General features: G+C 38.5%; 1 protein-coding gene across 5 annotated transcripts in view; it reads left to right on the plus strand.

Moving 5' to 3' along the window:
- LOC118190051 (scavenger receptor class B member 1-like) overlaps positions 1-21,795 on the plus strand; it is a 205,298-nt gene that overhangs the window by 165,187 nt on the left and 18,316 nt on the right. For all 5 annotated transcript variants that reach the window (XM_085806981.1, XM_085806980.1, XM_085806984.1 and 2 more), the window contains one exon: positions 3,420-3,474. In XM_085806981.1, coding sequence (XP_085663107.1) covers positions 3,420-3,474 — 55 coding nt within the window. The remainder of the gene's footprint in view (positions 1-3,419; positions 3,475-21,795) is intronic.

Below are 21,795 nucleotides of genomic sequence, written 5' to 3' on the forward strand. Positions count from 1 at the left end.
TTATGTTATCGGGCTGTCTGAGGCCGATAGTAAAGTTCTTGAGTAGCCTACATAAAGGCGTTACAGGGAAATGGAATTTTAAAGTGCCAGGTTAAAGTTGTTATTTTAGAGAATTTGGTGTGTTTATTATTGAATCTATTTCATTCGTGATTTGTAACTTATATATATTTGTTTAAGATATTAATTAGTAATGTGTCAGTTCTATTTTTTGTACTATGCTGAACTGCTTTAGTATTTAGTACTGAATCATTTTCCATTGGTCTGGCTAGTTATTGTTGCAAATATTGAAAAATTGCGTATTTCAGAGAAAATGTAAATTTGATTATTACAGTACAAAAATAGTCTTTTGTGTGAATATGTAAATATTTATTATGTTATCGGGCTTTGTGAGGACGATAGTTCTTGAGTAGGCTACATGAAGGCGTTATTGTGAAATGAATTTTTAACGTGCTGGGTTAAAGCTACTGTTAGTATCGAGAAATTGGTATAAAATTATTCAATAAATTAATTATTTGCTTATATTTGCTTAAATAATATTTTTTATTACTTAGTAGTGTGTGATTCCTCTTTTCGTACTGTGCTGAACTATTTTAGTATTTAGTACTGAATCATTTTCTATTAGTATCGTTTATTAGTACGAGTAGTAGGTATTGTTGCAAATAATAGAAATGGCACATAAAGAATTTCTTATTATAAAATGGATTTTACACTTTATCTCAAACCCTACATATTTCTATGTTTATTCAAAGAATTAAAATTTGTTAGAGAAACTTAAAGGAAGATGGGTGAGGGCGGCAGTTTTAAGTTTTTGCCTGCCTAGGAAAAATGCTAAATCCAGCGCTGTGTACACATTCCATATCTCACTGCAAGTAAAGCAAAATCTTCTCTGTTTGAAATCTTTGTTTTCTACAAGTCTCATTTTCTTTTGTGGGCTCAACCATTGCTCTTTTCAAGCAACATTAACACAAAAATCTATTCTAAGCTTCAGTCGTAGTGCGCCATAAAAAAATACTTCTTTTCTCGTGAAGTTAAAATCGATGCTCGTTGCCGGTGATTTTCAGATGTATGATTTCATGTAAAACCTACACATCAGTATCAGAAAACGTTTTTGTTCAAGTGATTTATTACTGTTTAGGTGTACGGTTAAGCTTCTTCGGAATTTTTGAACTGGTGGAAAGTGAATTTATTCTGCCTGCATCTTCAGTTCGTCATTCATTCATCTTCCATTTCCCTGGGTCACTCATTTCCTGGTTTGTCCTCAAAATTAAAATTTCCATCACGAAACTTATTAAGCTTCTCTTGGCATTGACATTCACTTATAGCACTGAGGCTTATTAAAATTAATTATTCTTACTGGCTTCTGAAGAAACTCAACGCAGTCGAAACTCATGAAACATAAAATGGATAATATGAAGCTTATCATACCACATCATTTATCTATGAATAAAATTATCGAAATGCCAATTCAGTGGAAACGGAAAAAAGTTCATGGTATCAAGATACCTGTAAAAAGTTCCATTACAAAATTAATTTAATATACTTTTGTTACACTTGGATTTTGGCAATGTAAAATCCTGCATTGTTTCCCGGTCATCCTGATGTTTTCAGAAACTAAGATAGGAAAGCAATAAATAAATCAGTATTTTGATCCTTAGTTACGATCTAAATACACTGGTGTGCAAAAATTAAGGACGAAGTCGAAAAATTAGCATATCAGCTGAACGAAGAGGCAGAGCGGACAGAAAGACCAATCAGGAGATTAAGTAAGGTGATGTACGGTAGCATATGCGCAGATATGCAGGTAGACGTAATGGGGAAGTGTCTGAGTAGTATAAAGCATGTTGTCGGTGTAAGATCAGTATTTCTGGCAAAGAGATTGCACGCCGTATAGCAGTTAAAATCACACCGAGTTGCTGCCTCAGCGAGAAATGGCGAATAATCAATCTGTTAGACGACATCTGGATGCTTTTACCCGAGGTCGAATCATTGGGAAGTTGGAGGAAGGCCGCAGTGTGACAAGTGTGGCTGCAGAGTTCGGAATTGTTCACAGCATCGTTTCATGACTTTGGAGACAATTTCAAACTACAGAAACAGCTATCCGGGGATTTAGTAGTGGTCGTCCACGAGGAACCACACCCGCAGATGACCGGTATACTGCTTTACAGGCCAGAAGAAACAGCCGGCAGACAGCGGGAGAAATCACAAGACACACGACACAGGCGACTGGACAACCGATATCGCGTTTTACCGTGGCCAGAAGACTGCAAGGTGGTGGTCTGTTTGCACGACGCCCTGTACGGTGTGTACCTCTAACGTCTGCCCATCGGAGAAGGCGTTCTCTGTGGTGCCGGGAACACCGGAATTGGAGAGACAATGAATGGGGACGAGTACTCTTTACAGATGAGAGCAGATTCAGTCTGAGTAGCGATTCTCATCGCATACTCATCTGGAGAGAGCGGGGAAGCCGTAATCATCCCTCGAACATCATTGAAAGGGACAGGTATGGAGGTGGCGGTGTTCTCGTTTGGGGAGGCATCATGCTTGGTAGTCGTGCAGACCTTCACATCTTCGACGCAGGTTCAGTCAACAGGACCCGTTATTGTAACGAGATTCTTCTTCCATATGTGCGGTTTTTTAGAGGCGCTATGGGTCCGCAGTTCCTTTTCATGGACGACAATGCACCATGTCATCGCATAGTAGCTGCCGAAGAGCTCTTAGAGAGTGAGGATATTGAACGTATGGATTGGCCGGCACGCTCTCCGGATCTCAATCCCATCGAGCATGTATGGGATTTTCTAGGCAGACGCTTGGCAGCTCGTACCTTTCCACCAGTAACGATTCCGGAGCTTCGATTGGCGCTGCAAGACGAAAGGGCAGCAGTGCCTCAACAACTCATTGACACCCTCATTCTCAGCATGGGCAGACGCTGTGAAACCTGCCTAGCAGTCAGGGGAGATCATATCCCCTATTAAAGACCGGATGTTTCTTGCTGGACACCCATCACAAGGATGTTTCGGCCTTCAGTCGCATTGCGCTCCATGCTACGTTTTCAATAAAGTTTCTTTTTATCCCTCTGATTTCTCTTTTAGTAAGTGTTGCTTACATTACTCATGTCCTTAAGTATTGGGGATCTTACGATATTAAATGTGTTGATTTGGAAAGCTTTTGTACAAAGTTATATTGAAAAAACCGTCTCGTCCTTAATTTTTGCACAGTAGTGTATGTAATGGTATGTAAAGAATTAAAATAAGAAAATTAGTTTACATTCAAAACACATTAGAATGTGATTATTCTGATATATTTTTTAATTTGGTCGGATCGTTAAGAGATTTCTTTTAAATGTTGCTTTATTGAATGCATGATTTTATTAATAAATTTGTTTATTTGATTTTACATACATTTAAATATTTATTTTCCAGTCAGTTCCAAAATATCAGTGGAAGAACCTATTATCCAATCTTCTGGTTTAGTGAAGTATAAAAAATTTTTATTTTATTATTTAAAAATTTTGGTTTATTTCTAGAATACTTAATATTTTAGTTATATTATTAAGTTGAAAGAATCGTTGTTTTAATTATTTTATAAATAGGGCTATAGAGGAAAAAAAACCTATATTTTATATGAAAATAAACAATTCATGAAAATGAGAAGGAATTGAGAGTTTTCATGATTTTACATGAGTATATTTGAACTTTACCTATATTAAAATATTCTTAATAAAAAGCAGAGTATATCTGAACTTTAACTATATTAAAATATTCTTAATAAAAAGTAGAGTAAGTGCAAATAAAATATTAGTCAAGATAACTTTTGTTAAAATTCTTTAAAATCTGTCTTATAGTTTTATAAAACTAACAAGCATAGATAACAGACAATTTAAGCGAAATTTAATAACGAAGACTTAACTATGCTATTAACTGTTCGTAATAATTAGCGCAAACTGTAGAGATAACATTTCATTTAACGATTTATACAGTAAAAGAAAACTAAAATAAAAGTTGTCGGAAACTATTTTTTATCGTTGCATCAGATATGTAAGCACATTCTAATTTTAAATATTTAATCATATGTGCGTATTTATCTTACATAAATTCTGCCTATAATCCAAATAAATATACAGGGGGGTTATAATTAAAGTTCCACTTTGACTTGGTCGTGAAAGCAAAACTACTGGACCAAACGTTATCAAACTTGATAATCGTATAAAGGAGGTCATGTGAATTTATTTTCCTCGAAAAAAAGAAAACGTTCAAGAACTCATCACTAGGGCGGAAATGGCGCTGTATGCAATATCGTTAAACGAAATAAGGGTTGGAGTCTAACTTAACCTTTTGTTACAAGGGTTTAACATGTTGTATACACATAAGAAACATTTACCTAAACAAAATTACCATTTAAAGGCGTTAAAGGAGATAAAAATCCAGTGCGCCATCCGTCTAACGGAGAAATCTGACCGTGAAAACCACAAATTAGCAATTAGAAAATGTGAGATCGCAAAACACTCCCAAAAGTGTGCGCAATCCGGAAATTGTTTTCTTACAGATCGCTAATTTGTGATTAAATCTTAATTTTCAGTAAAACTTATTTGTGCATAAATTAACTGTTTACTGTCCTGTGTTGTTAAATTGATTAATAAGCACAAAATTTCACAATAAAACGAGCCGAGAGTGACACTCTTCTGATAAGACAGCGAAACAGCGCATGAAAGGCTTTGCGCTTGCAGCCTTCTATGAATGTCACGTGATTTTTTCTTTTTCAATAATTCTGTTGGCTAAACGCAGACTTCGCTTGCTCCCTCCTGGCACCCATACTTTTTAATATTTATGTGAATGACATTCCTACAACACCGAACACGACACTCGCAATGTACGCAGATGACACAACGATCCTGACGCAGTGTGCATTTGTTGGATCAGTCACACAACGGTTACAAGATCACATAAACATACTTGAGATTTGGCTGCAAAAATGGAAAATCCTTCTTAATGTGGACAAGACGCATGCCATCTTGTTTACCAAGAAAAAGAAAACTGATAAAAACTTGCATTTCTACGGAGTATCTATCTCCTGGGCTAAGAAGTTTCCTTATCTCAGGGTGTTCCTCAGTAATTCTCTCACATGGACCCCACACGTAACATCTCTGTTACAGAAGTTTCGAGCTCGTAAAGCAATACTTCCCTTAATTGCTCGAAACAGCGTTCTATCTATAGACAACAAGTTACTCATTTACAAATCTGTATTGCGTCTCATGCTCTGTTATGCCTGCCCAGTATGGGCATATTCTTGCAAATCGGAAGAAAGAGGCTACAAAATTGTATATTACGTCAAATTTCAAACTCACCCTGGTACATTCGTAATAACCGTATCCATTTTGAGCTCAAAATGGACCAGCTTAATGTTATATATTGCAAATTAGCAAGGAATTTTTTCGAAAGCCAAAAAAAATATTCAAAACTCTGCCATTAAAATATATAATTACGACATTAATGATCCTGCTAACTGCAAACGCCCCATGGATATACTTTAATGTAAAGATTGATTGATGTTTTCTTACTGTTACCTGCATTATTATTCAGCATTTGTATTATATATTGTAACTATGCTTATTGTTTTATGTATACAGGGTGTTTTATAGATCATGGAACAAACTTGGAGGGGTGGTGGAGCGTATTAAAACATGTATTTTTTGTATAGGAATGTAGGGTCTAAAGTGAGGATTTAAGGCAGGAACGAAAAAAAAAAAAAAAAAAAGACACGAGAGGAAAATGTGTTTATGTACAAAATCAACGCAAAGTGCTTCTTTGCAGCAATACAGTATTCACAATAAATGTTCAAAAAGGGAACACTAACAGTAACAGGAACTACAGCTGTGATTGGCTAGCAGTGCAGCGGTGGAGGGCGGTAGTGAGCCGGATAAACCAGGATCCGATGTATCAGAGGATCATTCGCAACTCTGATGTCGAGCGTGATGGGTGAGTTTACGCACAGGGAAAAAGCTGACATGCATCTCATGTATGGTGCTGCTAATGGGAACGGCAGAGCAGCGCTACGGTTGTACCAGGAACGGTTTCCGAACAGGCGTATGGCGAAGCACACAATGTTCGAGAGGTTGCATCGGTCTCTGTGTGAAAACGGGTCATTTGAAGCCACCTCTGACACTAGGAGTGGAAGAAGAAGTGCACAACCTCGCATTGAAGAATTGATCTTGAACATTGTGCATGAACCACCTCAGACAAATACAAGAGCTATTGCACGTCGTCTGCAGCTGAGTCATTCTACCGTTTGGAGAGTACTGCATGAAAATGGTTATCACCCATACCATTTGCAGAGTCCAAGCCTTGCAAGAGACAGATTACCCTCTTCGAGTTCATTTCTGTCATTGGTTCTTGCAGTAGTGTGCGGCGCAGGTGGATTTCCCATCGGATGTGCTATTCACGGACGAGTCAACTTTCTCACAGGACGGCATCTTCAACATGCACGTGTGGGCAACTCATAATCCACACAGCACACGTCCACGTGCATTCCAAATCCGCTTCTCCGTGAATGTGGGAGAGGGTATCGTTAACGACTACCTCATAGGCCCATACCTGTTACCTGCACGTACAAATGGCTTATGTTATCATATTTTTCTGCTAACAGAATTGCTGCAGGATGTTCTGGCTGTCATTCGTGATCGCATGTGGTTCCAGCATGATGGTGCACCAGCCCATAACCACAAGCGGGTCCGCAATTACTTGGATGGCACATTTTCGGGCCGATGGATTGGCCGTGGTGGATCCGTTCGATGGCCAGCCAGTTCGCCAGATTTATCCAGCTTGGATTTTTTTTATGGGGTCATCTGAAGAGCATCATTTACGAGACTCCCGTTGACTCACTGGAGGACCTTGTTGCACGACTATCCATTGCGGCTGCAAGCGTGCACGAAATGCCTGTCGTTTTTCAAAATGTTCGTCAATCCCTTCTGCGACGTTACCAAGCATGTATTACTGCTCGTGGTCGCAATTTTTAACATTTATTGTGAATTCTGTATGGCTACAAAGAAGCACTTTGCGTTGATTTTGTACATAAACACATTTTCCTCTCGTATCGGTTTTTTGCGTTCCTGCCTTAACCCGTCACTTTAGACCCTACACTCCTATAAAAAAATTAATGTTTTAGTACGCTCCAACATCCCTTCAAGTTTGCCCCATGATCTCTGAAACACCCTGTATATCTCCTCTCATATCTGCACATATTTTATATCTTGTTACCATATTTTGTATTTTGTTTGACAGGACCAGTGTCAATTTAATATATCAAATTGCTCAAACTTATCCATTATTTACCTGCCTTTTTATTCTTTCCCTTTTAAATTTTTCACCAAAGGAGTTACACCTACTTCTTGTTTATTCTTCCAATTGTTGTATGTCTCCCTTTCAGAATATTCGTCACCGGCTCGAAAAGCTTTCACCATATGCTTCCCCCATTAGTCGACTCTGTTTCATTACATCTTTTAAATTCTTATCTCACATTAACTTGTTATTAATAATTTAATGTTAATATCTTGCTTAACTTTATTATCTTTTTATTATAATATAGCGACTTACCTTAAAGTTATTTGTGACAAAATTTATTACGTAACTTGTTACGTAAATCTCTTCATATAGCTCATTTTCTTTAATTTAGAAATTTTCTTTGTGTTAATGCTCGCATAATTAGTAATTTTTAAAATTTTGTTCAGTAGGATAGGGCCTTCGGCCCAGGTATCCAGGTGTATAGTACACCATTTCCCCGTGAAACAGACTTCACTTGCGTCTTCTTCTGGACGGCTTTTCGCCGGCGACGTGCTTTTTATTCGACGAATTACGTCGTTCGCCTAGTCCGTGTGGACGCATCTTAACTAATTTGCATCCTGTTGGCTTTGACGAAAATAGAAGTAATAGCCCAGACAAAATAATGAGATAACTCTTTAGTTAGCATAAAACCCTACATAGTTTCTTCATTTATGTTAATAGTTAGATCTATTTTTTGGGGGCAAAAGCAGTTTCCAGAATATAAAAGATGCAGCAAATGCCTGATAAAAAAATATTTAGTCTGAATTCTCTCTATTGTAATATTTCTTTTCGCAAGAAAATATGTAAAAGTTATTATCATTTTTACAAAGAAACTTTATGTTCTTGTATACCTATTTAAAACGATTTTAATGTGGCCCATATTTCAGAGAAAACCCCGCATCAAGAAGTTTGCTAAAAACCTTCTTATTTTACTGAAATTTAAGTTTTAGCTTGATCCTTGATTGCTTCATCTTAATCGTATACAGTACTGATTAAGCTGCTAGTATATATACGTATATAGCTTAATTTCTAAAATTAAAAGTGTCAGAGCTCAATCAAATGCTATCATGAAATGTTAATAAAATAAATAAATTAGGAATAAATAATGAATAATTTAAATTAAATGAAATGTCAATAGACGAAAATGAATCATTTAAATTAAATTAAGGACAAGTAGCTTAATAATAAAGAACAGGACTGGAGCAAGTGAATGAACTCGGTCTTCGACCTGAATTATAGTTTCACTCAAAAACTAAAATAAGTGCCAGGAACCTGCTCTGATTGAATTTGAAGCGGTCGTGGACACTTAGCCGACAACCACTTAGCCGACGAGACACTTAACCAACACCAGTTAGCCGACAAGACATTTAGCCGACAGGGACACTTAGCCTACACGGACACTTAGCCGACAGGGCATTTAACCGACACGGACACTTAACCGACAGGACATTTAGCCGACACGGACACTTAGCCGACACGGACACTTAACCGACAAGACACTTAACCCACAAGACACTTAGCCGACACGGACATTTAGCCTACACGGACAGTTAGCCGACAGGAGATTTAGCAGACAGGACAGAGGGTTAGCCGTCAGGACATTTGGCTACGGGACAGCCGACACAGAGGGTTAGCCGTCAGGACATTTGGCTACGGGGCATTTAACTTTCAACGCATTTAGTCAACAGGACACTAAGCCGACAGTGAAGTTCATCTCTTAGTAAAATTCATTTTTCGATTCTTAAAGGTCTCATATGTGCTTTTAACTCTTGTGTAATTTAGCATTGTTTTATATGTACTATTTGGTGTATATTGGCCAAATTGAAAAAGCGCTGAAATTTCTCGTCAGGGAATATGAATTAAATTTAGATAGGAAACAAAAAAAATTTTTTTTGCTAAGTAATTACTTTTTAATATGATCTTAAAACATTATCCATAAAGCTTCTTCATTTAATCAACTGGGTTCTTTTGAACACCTTCACATCATTAGTAATTTTTCTTGTTTACTTAATGACATTAATTTCCTAATCTCGCACTTCCAAATGCTTTCAACTTTCTCATACCTTTACGTTTCATTACTATTTTACTCATCACATCATTTTACATTCTTTCCCTTATAAAAGCATTTGGCTTCTCGCACTACTGAAATATGAAATTTCCATTCCCTGTCATGAAAAATCTGAATAATGCAATAAAAATTATTGTTATTCTTGAATTATACTTTTTTATAGAAACACACATGAGGGTTAGTTTAGCAAATATACTTTATTTTGTTATTAAAAACAATTAAAAAGAGAATTTTTAAGACAAGCAAAGGTATAAATTATTTGTGACCTCTATAATTTGCAGTTCATGCCACCATTCTTGAGACAGAAATTCTATACCCTTTTATTGACCACGCCTCTCGCTTAAATACTTACTTAGGTTCATGTTTACAGCATTAATTTGGCGCATAATGTTTAATTTAGAAGTAAAATATTCTTTAAGGTTTTGTTTTATTCATAACTGAAGCTGCAGAAGAAGAGGGCCAAAAACCAAATTTGCGGCCACCTAACAGAAGTAGTTTGGTTTCTGTAATTACGGCAAAGCCAAAGGGCTATCTAGCCAAAGGGAGAGATGCCATCGTGGAGGACTTTCTAATGAAAACTGGTTCGTATACATGTTACACATAGGGAAAACCACGAAAACACCCATGCAGCCTATCTGTTCGCGGGATTCGAAATTCGTACCGACCTGCCAGGGTTCATGACTTTAGAAATAGGGTGACCATTTTACTTAATATATAACGAGTCTCTTCCAATGAAAATTGCCGTTTTAGGCTAGAACTTTATAAGTGCAATCAGAAAAATGGGCACCAAAATTTTTCCCATTACCATGTAGCTAAACCGAAAAAGAGAAACAGAAGGAATGAAAGAGGAAAAAAAAATTAAATTAATGAAAAATGAAGTGAAAATTTATACATTTTTAACAGATATTACGAAAAGTTATATTTTATAAGAACAACATTAATATAAGATATTATATTGAAAATTACACATCGCGAGTTTCAAAACATAGTACATAATATTATGTATTTACATGACTGATCTAGTTAAATCCCGCATCGATAGATGGCACCACATTGCGGTGACTTTTCAGGATGTGACGCTTTGCTCCGCCTACTTGGTTTGTGGCCCCCTCCTTCTGCAGCTCCAGTTCTGAATAAAAGAAAACCTTAAAGAATATTTTACTTCTAAATTAAACATTATGCACCAATTTAGTGCTGTAAACATGAACCTAAGTAAGTATTTTAAGCGAGAGGCGTGGTCAAAAAAAATGTTACAGAATTTCTATCTCAAGAATGGTGGCATGAACAGCAAATTATAGAGGTCACAAAAAATTTATACCCTTGCGTGTCTTAAAAATCCCTTTTTTTTTAAAAATTGTTTTAATAACAAAATAAAGTATATTTGCTAAACTAACCCTCATGTATGTTTCTATAAAAAAGTATAATTCAAGAATAACAATAATTTTTATTGCATTATTCAGATTTTTCATGACAGGGAGAGGAAATTTCATATTTCAGTAGTGGGAGAAGCCAAGCGCTTTTGTAAGGGAAAGAATGTAAGATGATGTGATGAGTAAAATAGTAATGAAACGTAAAGGTATTAGAAATTTGAAAGTATTTGGAAGAGCGAGATTGGAAAATTAATGTCATTAAGTAAACAAGAAAAATTACTAATGATGTGAAGGTGTTCAAAAGAACCCAGCTCATTAAATGAAGAAGCTTTACGAATAATGTTTTAAGATCATATTAAAATGTAATTAAGTAACCGCCGTACTTAGCAAAAAAAAAAAAAAATTTTTTTTTTCTTTTCGAAATTTAATTCATATTCTCTAACGAGAATTTTCAGTGCTTTTTTAATTTGGCCAATATATTTGGTGGTCGTGTGCTTAATGCATGATATAATTAAAGAAAATAAAAGTAGACAATCTCCTATAACAAAAGAATATATTAAGTACTAAATTTCAATTTAAATTACATTGCATACTTGTTGAACTGCGGTGCTTAACCACCAGGGTGCCTGGGCGCCATAGCCCTACCCCTCATCGAATAACATGATAAAAGTTTCGAATTATGAGAAATGTAACTGAATGTGCTAAATAATTAAATGAGCAAGAGTTTAAATTCATAATTGCTAACAGTTAAATACATATTTTTTCCTTAAGTACCTAATTACTAATCCATACATAATTAACTATTTTTAAACAACAATTTCACAGAAGAATACAAATACACACAAGAGAAACAAAATACGAAGTGCGACGCCTCAGTGCCACTAGTAAAAACAAAAAGCAATCAGGAGGAAAAAAGAACAATATACAATAAAGAATTTGAGCAACAATTTGCATAACACATATACAAAATTACACATTACTAACATTTAGGATCGCCTTTGGGCGCTTACTGAAATTGGGGTCCCTAGTATCATAACAATAGTTAACAACCACAGGATTGTCCAGAAGTTCCTGTTTATCATAAAATGCCCTAGATAGACGGCAATAAAAATCACAAAGATCCTCTATTCTTAACTCTTTACGAATTTGGCTATTCCGAATGTACCAGGGGGCATTACATATCATACGCAATACCCCGTTTTGGGCAGCTTGTAACTGCCTTCTCAAACTTTTGCACGAGTATGCCCAGACGGGGCATGCATAACTAAGAATTGGACGCAACATGGTTTTGTAAATGAGCAACTTATTATCAATAGATAGAACACTGTTTCGAGCAATTAAGGGGAAGAGTGAAGCTTTACTAGCTCGAAACTTCCTGAGAATATGTGTAATGTGTGGATTCCATGTAAGAGATTTACTGAGGATCACCCCAAGATAAGGGACCTGCTTGACCCAGGGAATGTCCACACCATACATTTGCAGGTGAGTCGGGAAATTCTTCTTAGTAGTAAACAGTATGGCATGTGTCTTGTCGACATTCACTTTGACTTTCCATTTGGTCAGCCAAGTCTCTAGCGAGTGGATGTGGTGTTGTAGCTGTTGTATTGCTGAACTAACAAATGCACTTTGCGTAAGGATCGCTGTGTCGTCTGCATACATGGCTAGTGTTGTGTTGTGTGTAGTGGGGATGTCGTTCACGTAAATATTGAATAGGGTAGGGCCCAGAAGGGATCCCTGTGGAACACCAGCCCGTATAGGCCGGTTTGTGGATAATGAACCAGAAACATGAACGACAAAGTGTCTACCGGTTAGGTAGGATTTAATTATGTTTGTGATGTAGCCTGGGAGTCCCAGGTTGTGTAATTTGTATATGAGGGCATCCAGCCATACTCTATCGAAGGCTTTGGCGACATCTAAGAAAAGTCCACCAGTGACACGATGTTGTTGCATCCCACTGCTTATTAACTCAACAACTCTGTAGAGTTGATGCGTTGTCGAGTGCTTACGCCTGAACCCAAACTGATAGGGTATGAGGATCTTCTGCTCATCCAGGAAGATGTTTAGTCTATGTAGAATAACTGCTTCCACGATTTTGCTAATTGAGCTTAGCAAACTGATTGGTCGGTAACTCTCAGGAGCAGTCGCAGGCTTGTTGGGCTTTAGCAGAGGGACAATCTTGGCAGTTTTCCAACAAGTTGGGAAGTATTGCCATCGTAGTATGATATTCACTAACTTGGTGAAGTAGAGTATTATCTTGACAGGGAAGTGCTTGATCATCTCATTTGTGACACCGTCTATTCCAGGGCTCTTCCTTTTCGCAATTCGCATGATATAGAGACAGACCTCCGATGGCATGGCTGAGATAATGTTGTCTGTGCATGGCTGTGTTGTAAAATTGGAGTGGAAGTCAGCAATAAGCTGTTCAGTGTCTGAGTCTGAAATGTTGTTAATGCAGAACTGAGATTCCAGATGCTGAGCTAAAAGTTCTGCTTTCTCAGTTCCGGTGTAATGGATCCGTTGAGGGCCGTGAAGGGGCGGAATGGCGTTATAGCATTTTTTGTACCCCTTCACTGCTTTCCATAAGGAGTTATCCTCTGCAGAAAGAGATCTGAGGTAGTTAGTCCAGCGATCTTGTGAGAGTTTATTTGTGAGAAACTTGACCGCTTCGCACAGGCGATTGAAGTTCCTTTTATCATCACGGTGTCTGGTGCGTTGATACGCTCGTCTTGCAGCATTTCTCTCTTTAATCAATAATCTGAGCTCTTGAGGCTTGTGTTTCATACCAGGTTTAACTTCAACTTGTGCTTTCGCATAAGCATTTTGTATATTTTCAGTGAGGTCCTTGACCAAACTATCAATTTCACTCCCCTTGTGTATCGTGGGTAAAGTGTACTGGGTGTTGGAGAGGGCTTTGGCAAAGACCTGCCAGTCTGTACGAAAGGCCCTGGTGTCTGATGTAGTATATCTGCTGAGGTCCAGAATAATCCTAACAGGATTGTGATCGCTTGAAAGTTCGTCCAGTACGGAAATATCCAGTGGAGAACTGGTGTTCCGCAACAAGAAAAAATCAATAATTGCGGTGGACCCAGCAGCATACCGTGTTGGGGTACTTGGAACTGCCAATTTAAACCGTGCCGACGCGGCCAAGGAATAAATCAGTCTGCCTGTTGCATTAGAAGTGTAGCAGTTCCATGCGCGGTGTCTTGCGTTCAAGTCTCCACCAATAATAACATGTGTACCAAGTGTGAGTAGAATTTCAAGGTCTGTCTGAACGACAGCCACAGGTCTCATGGGAGGAATGTAGGTGGAGACAAAAATGTATGGAGTGTTAGTGTCTGTTGTGATGCAGATAGCTGTGGCCTCTACGGCTGAGAGCTGTGGAATGTTCACGTGATAATGGGGAATGCAGCGTTTGACAAGAAGTGCAGTGCCACCTCCACGTGGGCGAGGAGCGGTAGTACTTCTGTGCGACTTGTAGGTATAGTAATTTGCCACACACAATGGTATTTTAGGGTCAAGCTTGTGTTCTTGTAGGAAAAATAAGTCGGGACTGTGCTCACTTGCAAAATCCCGCAATTCATTAATCTTACGGAACAAACCATTTGCGTTCCAAGTAATAATACTTACGTACCTATTGTTTACACTATACATAATTATTCAACATTGGAAAACACACTGTCAAAAACATTAAATAATATAAACAACTTATCGATTGAATGCTCCGCAGCCCGCAGTTCAGGCATGGCTGCCGAGATTTTTTGAAAAACATTCATAACTGTGGTGCCTTTAAAAACATCACACACCTCTTTGATTATTTTGAGAAAGTCCATAAACATACCCGAACCAACAGTAGCACTAGCAGCATTACCACTGCTGACAGTCTGTTTATGCATATCAACATTAAAATTATTAACAGTATTTACAGATCTTTGAACGTCACCCTTGGCTACACTAGCATAACTGCGCCCGGAGGCAACAGCAGAATAACTCAAATTTGCATTAGAAGTACTAGGCATTTTAACACCATTATTTACATTTTCTGAGTTTGCACTCTTATTCACAGTTTTATTTCCGACTATGCGTCGGGGGAATTTCGGACATCCGCGATAATTGGCGGTGTGTCCTTCTTGCAGACAATTACAACAAACTAATTTTTTAACATTACATTTATCAGTACGATGTGCACCTGCACATTTCACACATCTTGGTTGTAGTTTGCAATTTTCACTACTGTGATGGAAGTGTTGGCAGTTGTGACACTGCACAACATTTCCACGCACTTTATAAGGATGTATTTCAACAAAGAAACATAGCAGTTTTTTAACATCATAAATAGATTGCACCCCTGGTACATTCTCTAAATGAACCTGAAACAAAGGCATAGGAGCCTTAGATTTGGTTCTGTGCATTTGGGTAACTTTTCGAGGTTTATACTTTAAATTAACCAGCTCCTCAAAAATGTCATCTGAGGGGCAATCGATAGGTAAACCTCTTATAACTATTTTGATGGGCCTATCCATCTTTCTGGTAATTAAATAATGATCTACACTTTTTTCATCCAAATATTTTGTTATCTGACGGTGATCATTTTCCGTTTTCGGAAAAACTTTTAAAAACTCACCAGTAACTTTAGCTGCAAAGTCTAAATTAGTTTCAGCCCTCAGTTTTTTAGAGAAATCCGAAAATTTAATTGGAGGCTTCACCATTATCGGTTTCACCTTCGGTTGTTGCATTTCAATAACCTCATTCTCTTCACTAACTTCCATATCATTATTAGTGGCAGTATTATCTGCATTAGCATTTTCACCTAGCTTATCAAATTTATTGCTAACATTAATTTCTGCATTAGCTTTGACTAATTTAGCAGGCCGAGCCGTATTACGCGGCTGTGTAAAGCCTTCTGAATCCTGAATTTCGCTCACGATCTTTTTCCTTTTTTCGAAGGCCGTTTAAGCAAAATTTTTGTTTTTTCTCCGCTAGAAATTTGTGCAATTGCACCAGATTTATCACTAACATTTTTTACACTTGATATAGTATCATTACAGTTAACAGAATTAACAGTAGATATAACCTGCATCTTAGGGACATGCTTAACAACATTCACATTCAACTTATCACAAGATAAATTTACAATACTAGGATTTTGGGCACTAAAAACGTCGCACTTACCCTGAAATAACAAAGCCAGTCTTTTGGCTATTCCACTCCTTTTTTGGTGTATATGCAGACGTTTTTGCTTATCCTCCTCACTGGATAATGTATTGAGATCATCTTCCGTTAACTGCTCATTTACATGAACTGCAACATTCAGAAGCAGAACTTGCTGAAGCGCGAGTTGATAATCCTCCGCATCGTAACAATCCTTGTTTAATAGCTGACTCCAACCTTTTCCTAACACCTTGTCTGCAAACGCGCATATCTCCTCGGGTAAACCAGAGAGATTTTCTTTACTAACGTTCACAATCTCGGGCGGAGGAAGCGGCGGGTAATCCTTCGGATCCATTGCTGACACTAGCACGTGTTAGGCTTAACACCCACAACGCACACCATAGCACAAAACACGGTCAAAAATGTATTAATCCACAATAATTAAGACCAGAATTACAGTAGAAACACACTGAATAACACAAAACGCTAATCGGATCCAGAATAATCCACTCTTCATAAGAAAAAAAACAAGCTACATTCGCTCACAGGCTCGCAGCAATTTTAGAAAGTAAACAATCCTTGTGCTAACCTCCTTGATCGAAATTTTTTCAAATTACATTGCAGAGATCAACGCAGAGCTCGGAACACAGTTCATGCTACCGTCGTGTACAGTTGTCTCACGAGAAGTCTGAGTGAGTAATGACGTCGCTTTGCTGCTCCGATTAAGAACTAGATTTTACACGTGGCGCCATCTCATGAATAGAAGTTGAAGTATCTGTCGGAACGCCACAGTACTCCCCCTCCCCAAGTACCATCGGTACGTTATAAGTACTTTGGGTTAAATTTAACCTTTCTTCCAGATCTGGTAGTTTTAGGTTGCTCTTTAACGGGATGTAAGCTTTCTTCCGGGAGTGATGTTGATGAGGAAGTTGTTGGATCTTGCATTAGAAATGCTGGTTTGAGACAATCGATTCCAATCACTTATTGTTTGCCATTGCAGATGATGGTGAAATGTTTCGGTGTTCGTTTGACAACTTTGAATGGACCATCATATGAAGGTGTTAAAGTTGGCTTAATTGCATCGTTGCGCACGAATACGTGCGAAGATGTCTCAAACGCAGGATGTACAAAATAGCTTATATTTTGTATGGCTGGTTATGCGAAAATGCTGGGGTTGGCGAGATATTGTTCATGGTCTCACGTAAACGTTGAAGGAATGTTGGAGGAACTGGAGTTGAAGGAACTGGAGCAGATTCTGGGTGAAAGAATTCACCTGGCAGACGGAGGGTTGCACCATATAACATTTCAGCACAAGTGCTACCAATGTCTTCTTTGAATGCTGTGCAAAGACCAAGCAAGACTAGGGGTAAGGCTTCTGTCCAGTGTGTGCTACTGTGGCACTTCAGACCTTGTTTGAGAGATCGGTGAAAGCGTTCGACCATCCCATTTCCAGATGGATGGTATGGTGTTGTGCGAATATGGCGAATGCCAAGAAGAGAGGTGAGGGATGCGAACAAGTGACATTGAAATTGTCGGCCTTGGTCAGTAGTGATGGTGGTAGGCATGCCAAATCTTGAAAGCCACTGGGAGATGAATGCTCGAGCTACAGTTTCAGCGGATATATTTTCAATAGGAATGGCTTCAGGCCATCTTGTGTACCGATCAATACAAGTGAGGAGGTAAGTGTAACCATTTGAAGGAGGCAATGGGCCAACCAAGTCTAAGTGCACATGATCAAAGCGTCTTGCTGGAAGGTTAAATTGTTGAATGGGGCTGTGAGTGTGACGGGATACTTTACACCGTTGACATCTAATACGTGAACGAGTCCATTCTGTGATGTCTTGATTCATTGCTGGCCAGACAAATCTGTCTGCGATCAGCTTTTTGGTGGCACGGATTCCAGGATGTGCCAAATTGTGCAAGGCATTACACACTTCACGTCTAAAATTGACAGGAATATAGGGACGTATTCTATTGTTCTCTATGTCACAGTAAATTTTAAGCGTTGGATCAATGTGCAGCGGTTGTAACTGAAGGGAGGTTTGTGGATTTGAGATTAGGTTCTTGAATTCCTCATCATGCAGTTGAGCTTTTGCAATTTCAGAGAAATCTGGGGTAGTGAGGTTGATATTGTTTACCCGAGACAAGGCATCAGCGACACAATTATCAGTACCAAAGACATATCTGATATCTGTACTAAACTGGGCGATGAAATCCAGATGTCGAAGCTGACAAGGAGAACATGAGTCAGAGTTTTTTCTAAAAGCGAAGGTTAATGGTCGATGATCGGTGAAAATGATGAAGTCGTGTCCTTCCAAGTTGTGCCGGAAGTATTTAACAGCACAGTACACAGCAAGTAGCTCCCTGTCATATGTGCTGTATTTCCTTTCTGCAGTAGTAAGTTTTCTGGAGAAGAATGCCATTGGGGAAAGTCCTTTAGTGGTATGGGCTTGAAGCACTGCTCCTATGGCCGTGTCAGATGCATCTACCATTATAGAGAGCTGATCACTAGGTGAGTGATAAGAAAGTGTGGCTGCATTTGCCAGATCGTGTTTGCATTGCACGAATGCTGCAGATGCAGATTCAGTCCAAGGGACAGCTCGTTGATTGTTTTTTTTTTTTTTTTTTTTTTTTTTTTTTTTTTTTTTTTTTGCTATTCTTCAGAAACTCATGTAGGCAGGCTTGTGTTTTTGCGGCATTTGGCAGAAAGCGTCGGTAGAAATTTAACATTGCTAGAAAACGCTTCAGTTCAGAGATGGTTTTGGGCTGAGGTAGGTCGTTAATTGCTTTGACTCTTTCCGGTAAAGGTTTGACTCCATTCTGGGTGATAAGACATCCAAGAAAGGAAACTGAGGGTTGACCAAGTACACATTTGGATGGATTTAGTTTTAATCCATGATCTTTAAGGCGAGTGAAAATCTGACGTAGATGTTGAAAACGTTCTTCCGCATCTATAGATGCAACCAGGATATCATCAAAATATGGGATGCAGAAATCGAGGCCAGACAGTACTTGGTGTATGAAACGCTGAAATGTTTGGCCAGCATTGCGAAGGCCAAATGGCATATATAAGTACTCAAAGAGACCAAATGGTGTAGTCACTGCGGTCTTGGGCACATCTTCAGCATGCACTGGGATCTGATGATATGCTCTGGCAAGATCGAGGGTAGAAAATATGTTTGTTCCATGAAAAAGATGGGTACAGTCTTGGATATGTGGGACTGGATATCTGTCAGGGACTGTGACGGCATTAAGTCGACGATAATCTCCACAAGGCCGCCAGTCACCATTAGACTTTTTAACCATGTGAAGTGGACTGGCCCATGGACTTTTAGATGGGCGAATGGTTCCCTGTGCTAGTATGAATTCAAATTCTTTGCGAGCAGCTTTTAGCATCTCTGGAGAAAGACGACGAGGCTTGGAAAATACAGGTGGGCCATGTGTTTCAATGTGATGATACACTTCTGGCTTGATGCTGCCCTGATTTGGATGGGTTTAAAATGTCAGGGAATTCTGCTAATAACAGATGAAACCGTGTGCTGCCCGATACAACACTTATGTTGGTAGGTACGTTCGATATGTGAGCAGCTTGGCCCTGTGATGTCAGCTGAGTTGTAGCATCAATTAAGCAATTATTCTTGACATCCACTAGAAGATGGAAATGTGTCAAGAAGTCGACACCAATAATTGCTTGAGTTACATCCGCAATAATAAAAGGCCAGCTGAAAGTCCGGCGCAAGTTTAAATCAAGTGTCAATAGTTTGGTGCCGTAGGTTGCGATTTAGGTACCATTGGCTGCATACAGTACAAGTTTATTAAGTTGGTGAGCATTTGTTTTAGTTCTCGGGAGCACTGATATGTCAGCTCCAGTATCTACTAGAAAACATAACTGAGTTGAACGATCAGGCAGTACTATTCTGTCGATGTGGCGGACATTCTGTTGGCCTGCAGAAGACCGCCCATTTAGTTTTCCGCTTGTTCAAAAGTGCATGGAGGGGCACACTTGCGAGCTTGAGCGCCAAAATTCATATGATAAAAACATATGCCACTTGTGGGTTCTTTGTGACTCCTTCGGGCACGAAATTTATTACGTGGGCCCTGATTTGATCGATTGTATCTCCGTGAAGCATGAAGACTTGTAGAGAGTTCAGATACTTTTTTGCTCAATTCAGCCACTTGTTGTTCGAGGGATGAACTGGTAGGTGCAGCATTAGCAGCACTGACATAAGCTGGAGTAACAAGTTCATTAATTTTGTCAGCCATTGCTGCTAAACGGGTTAGATCTTCATTGGAAGCAGCAAGAATTATTTGTATGTTATTAGGGAGACGCGAAAGCCATAGTGACTTCAACAAGTCGTCACTAAAATGGCTTCCTGCCAGATCACGCATTCGTGACAGCAAGTATGAAGATCGCTGATCTCCAAGTTCAAGTCCTTGTAGTAAAGTACGTATTTTTGAAGATTCACTTTCTGAATAGATTTCAATGAGCCACTGTTTCAGTTTGGAGTATTTATCACAGTCAGGTGGTTTGAGAATTAAGTCATGCACTGAATTCAGAATATCAGACTCAATTGCTGCAACTACATGGTTGAATTTTGTAGAATCCTCACTAATGCGAGCGATAAAAAATTGTGCTTCGATCTGAGCGAACCACAATGAAGGATTATTTTTCCAGAAAGGCGGTGGCTTCACCGCAACGCGTGTGATTTGTGGCTCTGGTGGAATATCGTCGGGCATACTGATAGATAATTTTCACTTTAATTAATAAACACTTAACAGCACAAATATTGTAGCATGAGGATACACTATTGATATTTTACCATGATAACAATAAATATTTTAACCATGCAGAAAAAATTTACGTAACGATACACACACAAATAAGACAGGGTCAGCAATTACACACACAAATAATATTTTACCGAAATGCATTTGAAAAGAAACCCCTATTTGAGAAAAAAAAATGATGCGTTCATTTTGTATTGCGCACACACAAAATCACCACTTCACACTGCTAAGGCACTTTCGAAGGAAAAACGAAATCACTCCTGTAGCACATGGGAAAAAAATTCACTACTTTCGAACACTGAGGGAAGAATTTTGCCGTAGCACGTTGCAGAAAAATTACTGATGTAGCACATTTAGCGAAAATCACTATTATATCACATTTGTCACAAAAGTTGAATGATCGAAGAATTATTGCACGACTGGCGAAGTCAGCGGAACGGAACAGATCACATTGATGATTTGCTGAAGCTCCTTGCGATGATATGCACGACTTTGAAAAAAACACAAGCAATATATATCAATACTTCTAGAAATAATTGAAGGGGTACATTGTAGCATACATTTAATGTCCATATTCGTTGTTATTTTTAGTCAGTTCTTCAGAATGTCTTGGATGCACGTGGCTTAGGGTCGTTGAAAATCCATTGTCAGTAGCGTGCTCAGTCAAAAGGTCACCACTTTTGGTGGTCGGGTGCTTAATGCATGATATAATTAAAGAAAATAAAAGTAGACAATCTCCTATAACAAAAGAATATATTAAGTACTAAATTACAATTTAAATTACATTGCAGAGATCAAAGCAGAGCTCGGAACACAGTTCATGCTACCGTCGCGTACAGTTGTCTCACGAGAGGTCTGAGTGAGTAATGACGTCGCTTTGCTGCTCCGATTAAGAACTGGATTTTACACGTGGCGCCATCTCATGAATAGAAGTTGAAGTATCTGTCGGAACGCCACATATACACCAAACAGTACATATCAAAAACAATCATGAATTACACAGGAATTAAAAGCACATATGAGACCTTTAAGAATCGAAAAATGAATTTTACTGATAGGTGAAGAGAAATAACTTAAATATTGAACTTATGGATAAGTCGAGAAATTT

Source organism: Stegodyphus dumicola, chromosome X1, assembly GCF_044657685.1.
Source record: "Stegodyphus dumicola isolate Sdum_Otavi_A_Nest chromosome X1, ASM4465768v1".
Taxonomy (NCBI): domain Eukaryota; kingdom Metazoa; phylum Arthropoda; class Arachnida; order Araneae; family Eresidae; genus Stegodyphus; species Stegodyphus dumicola.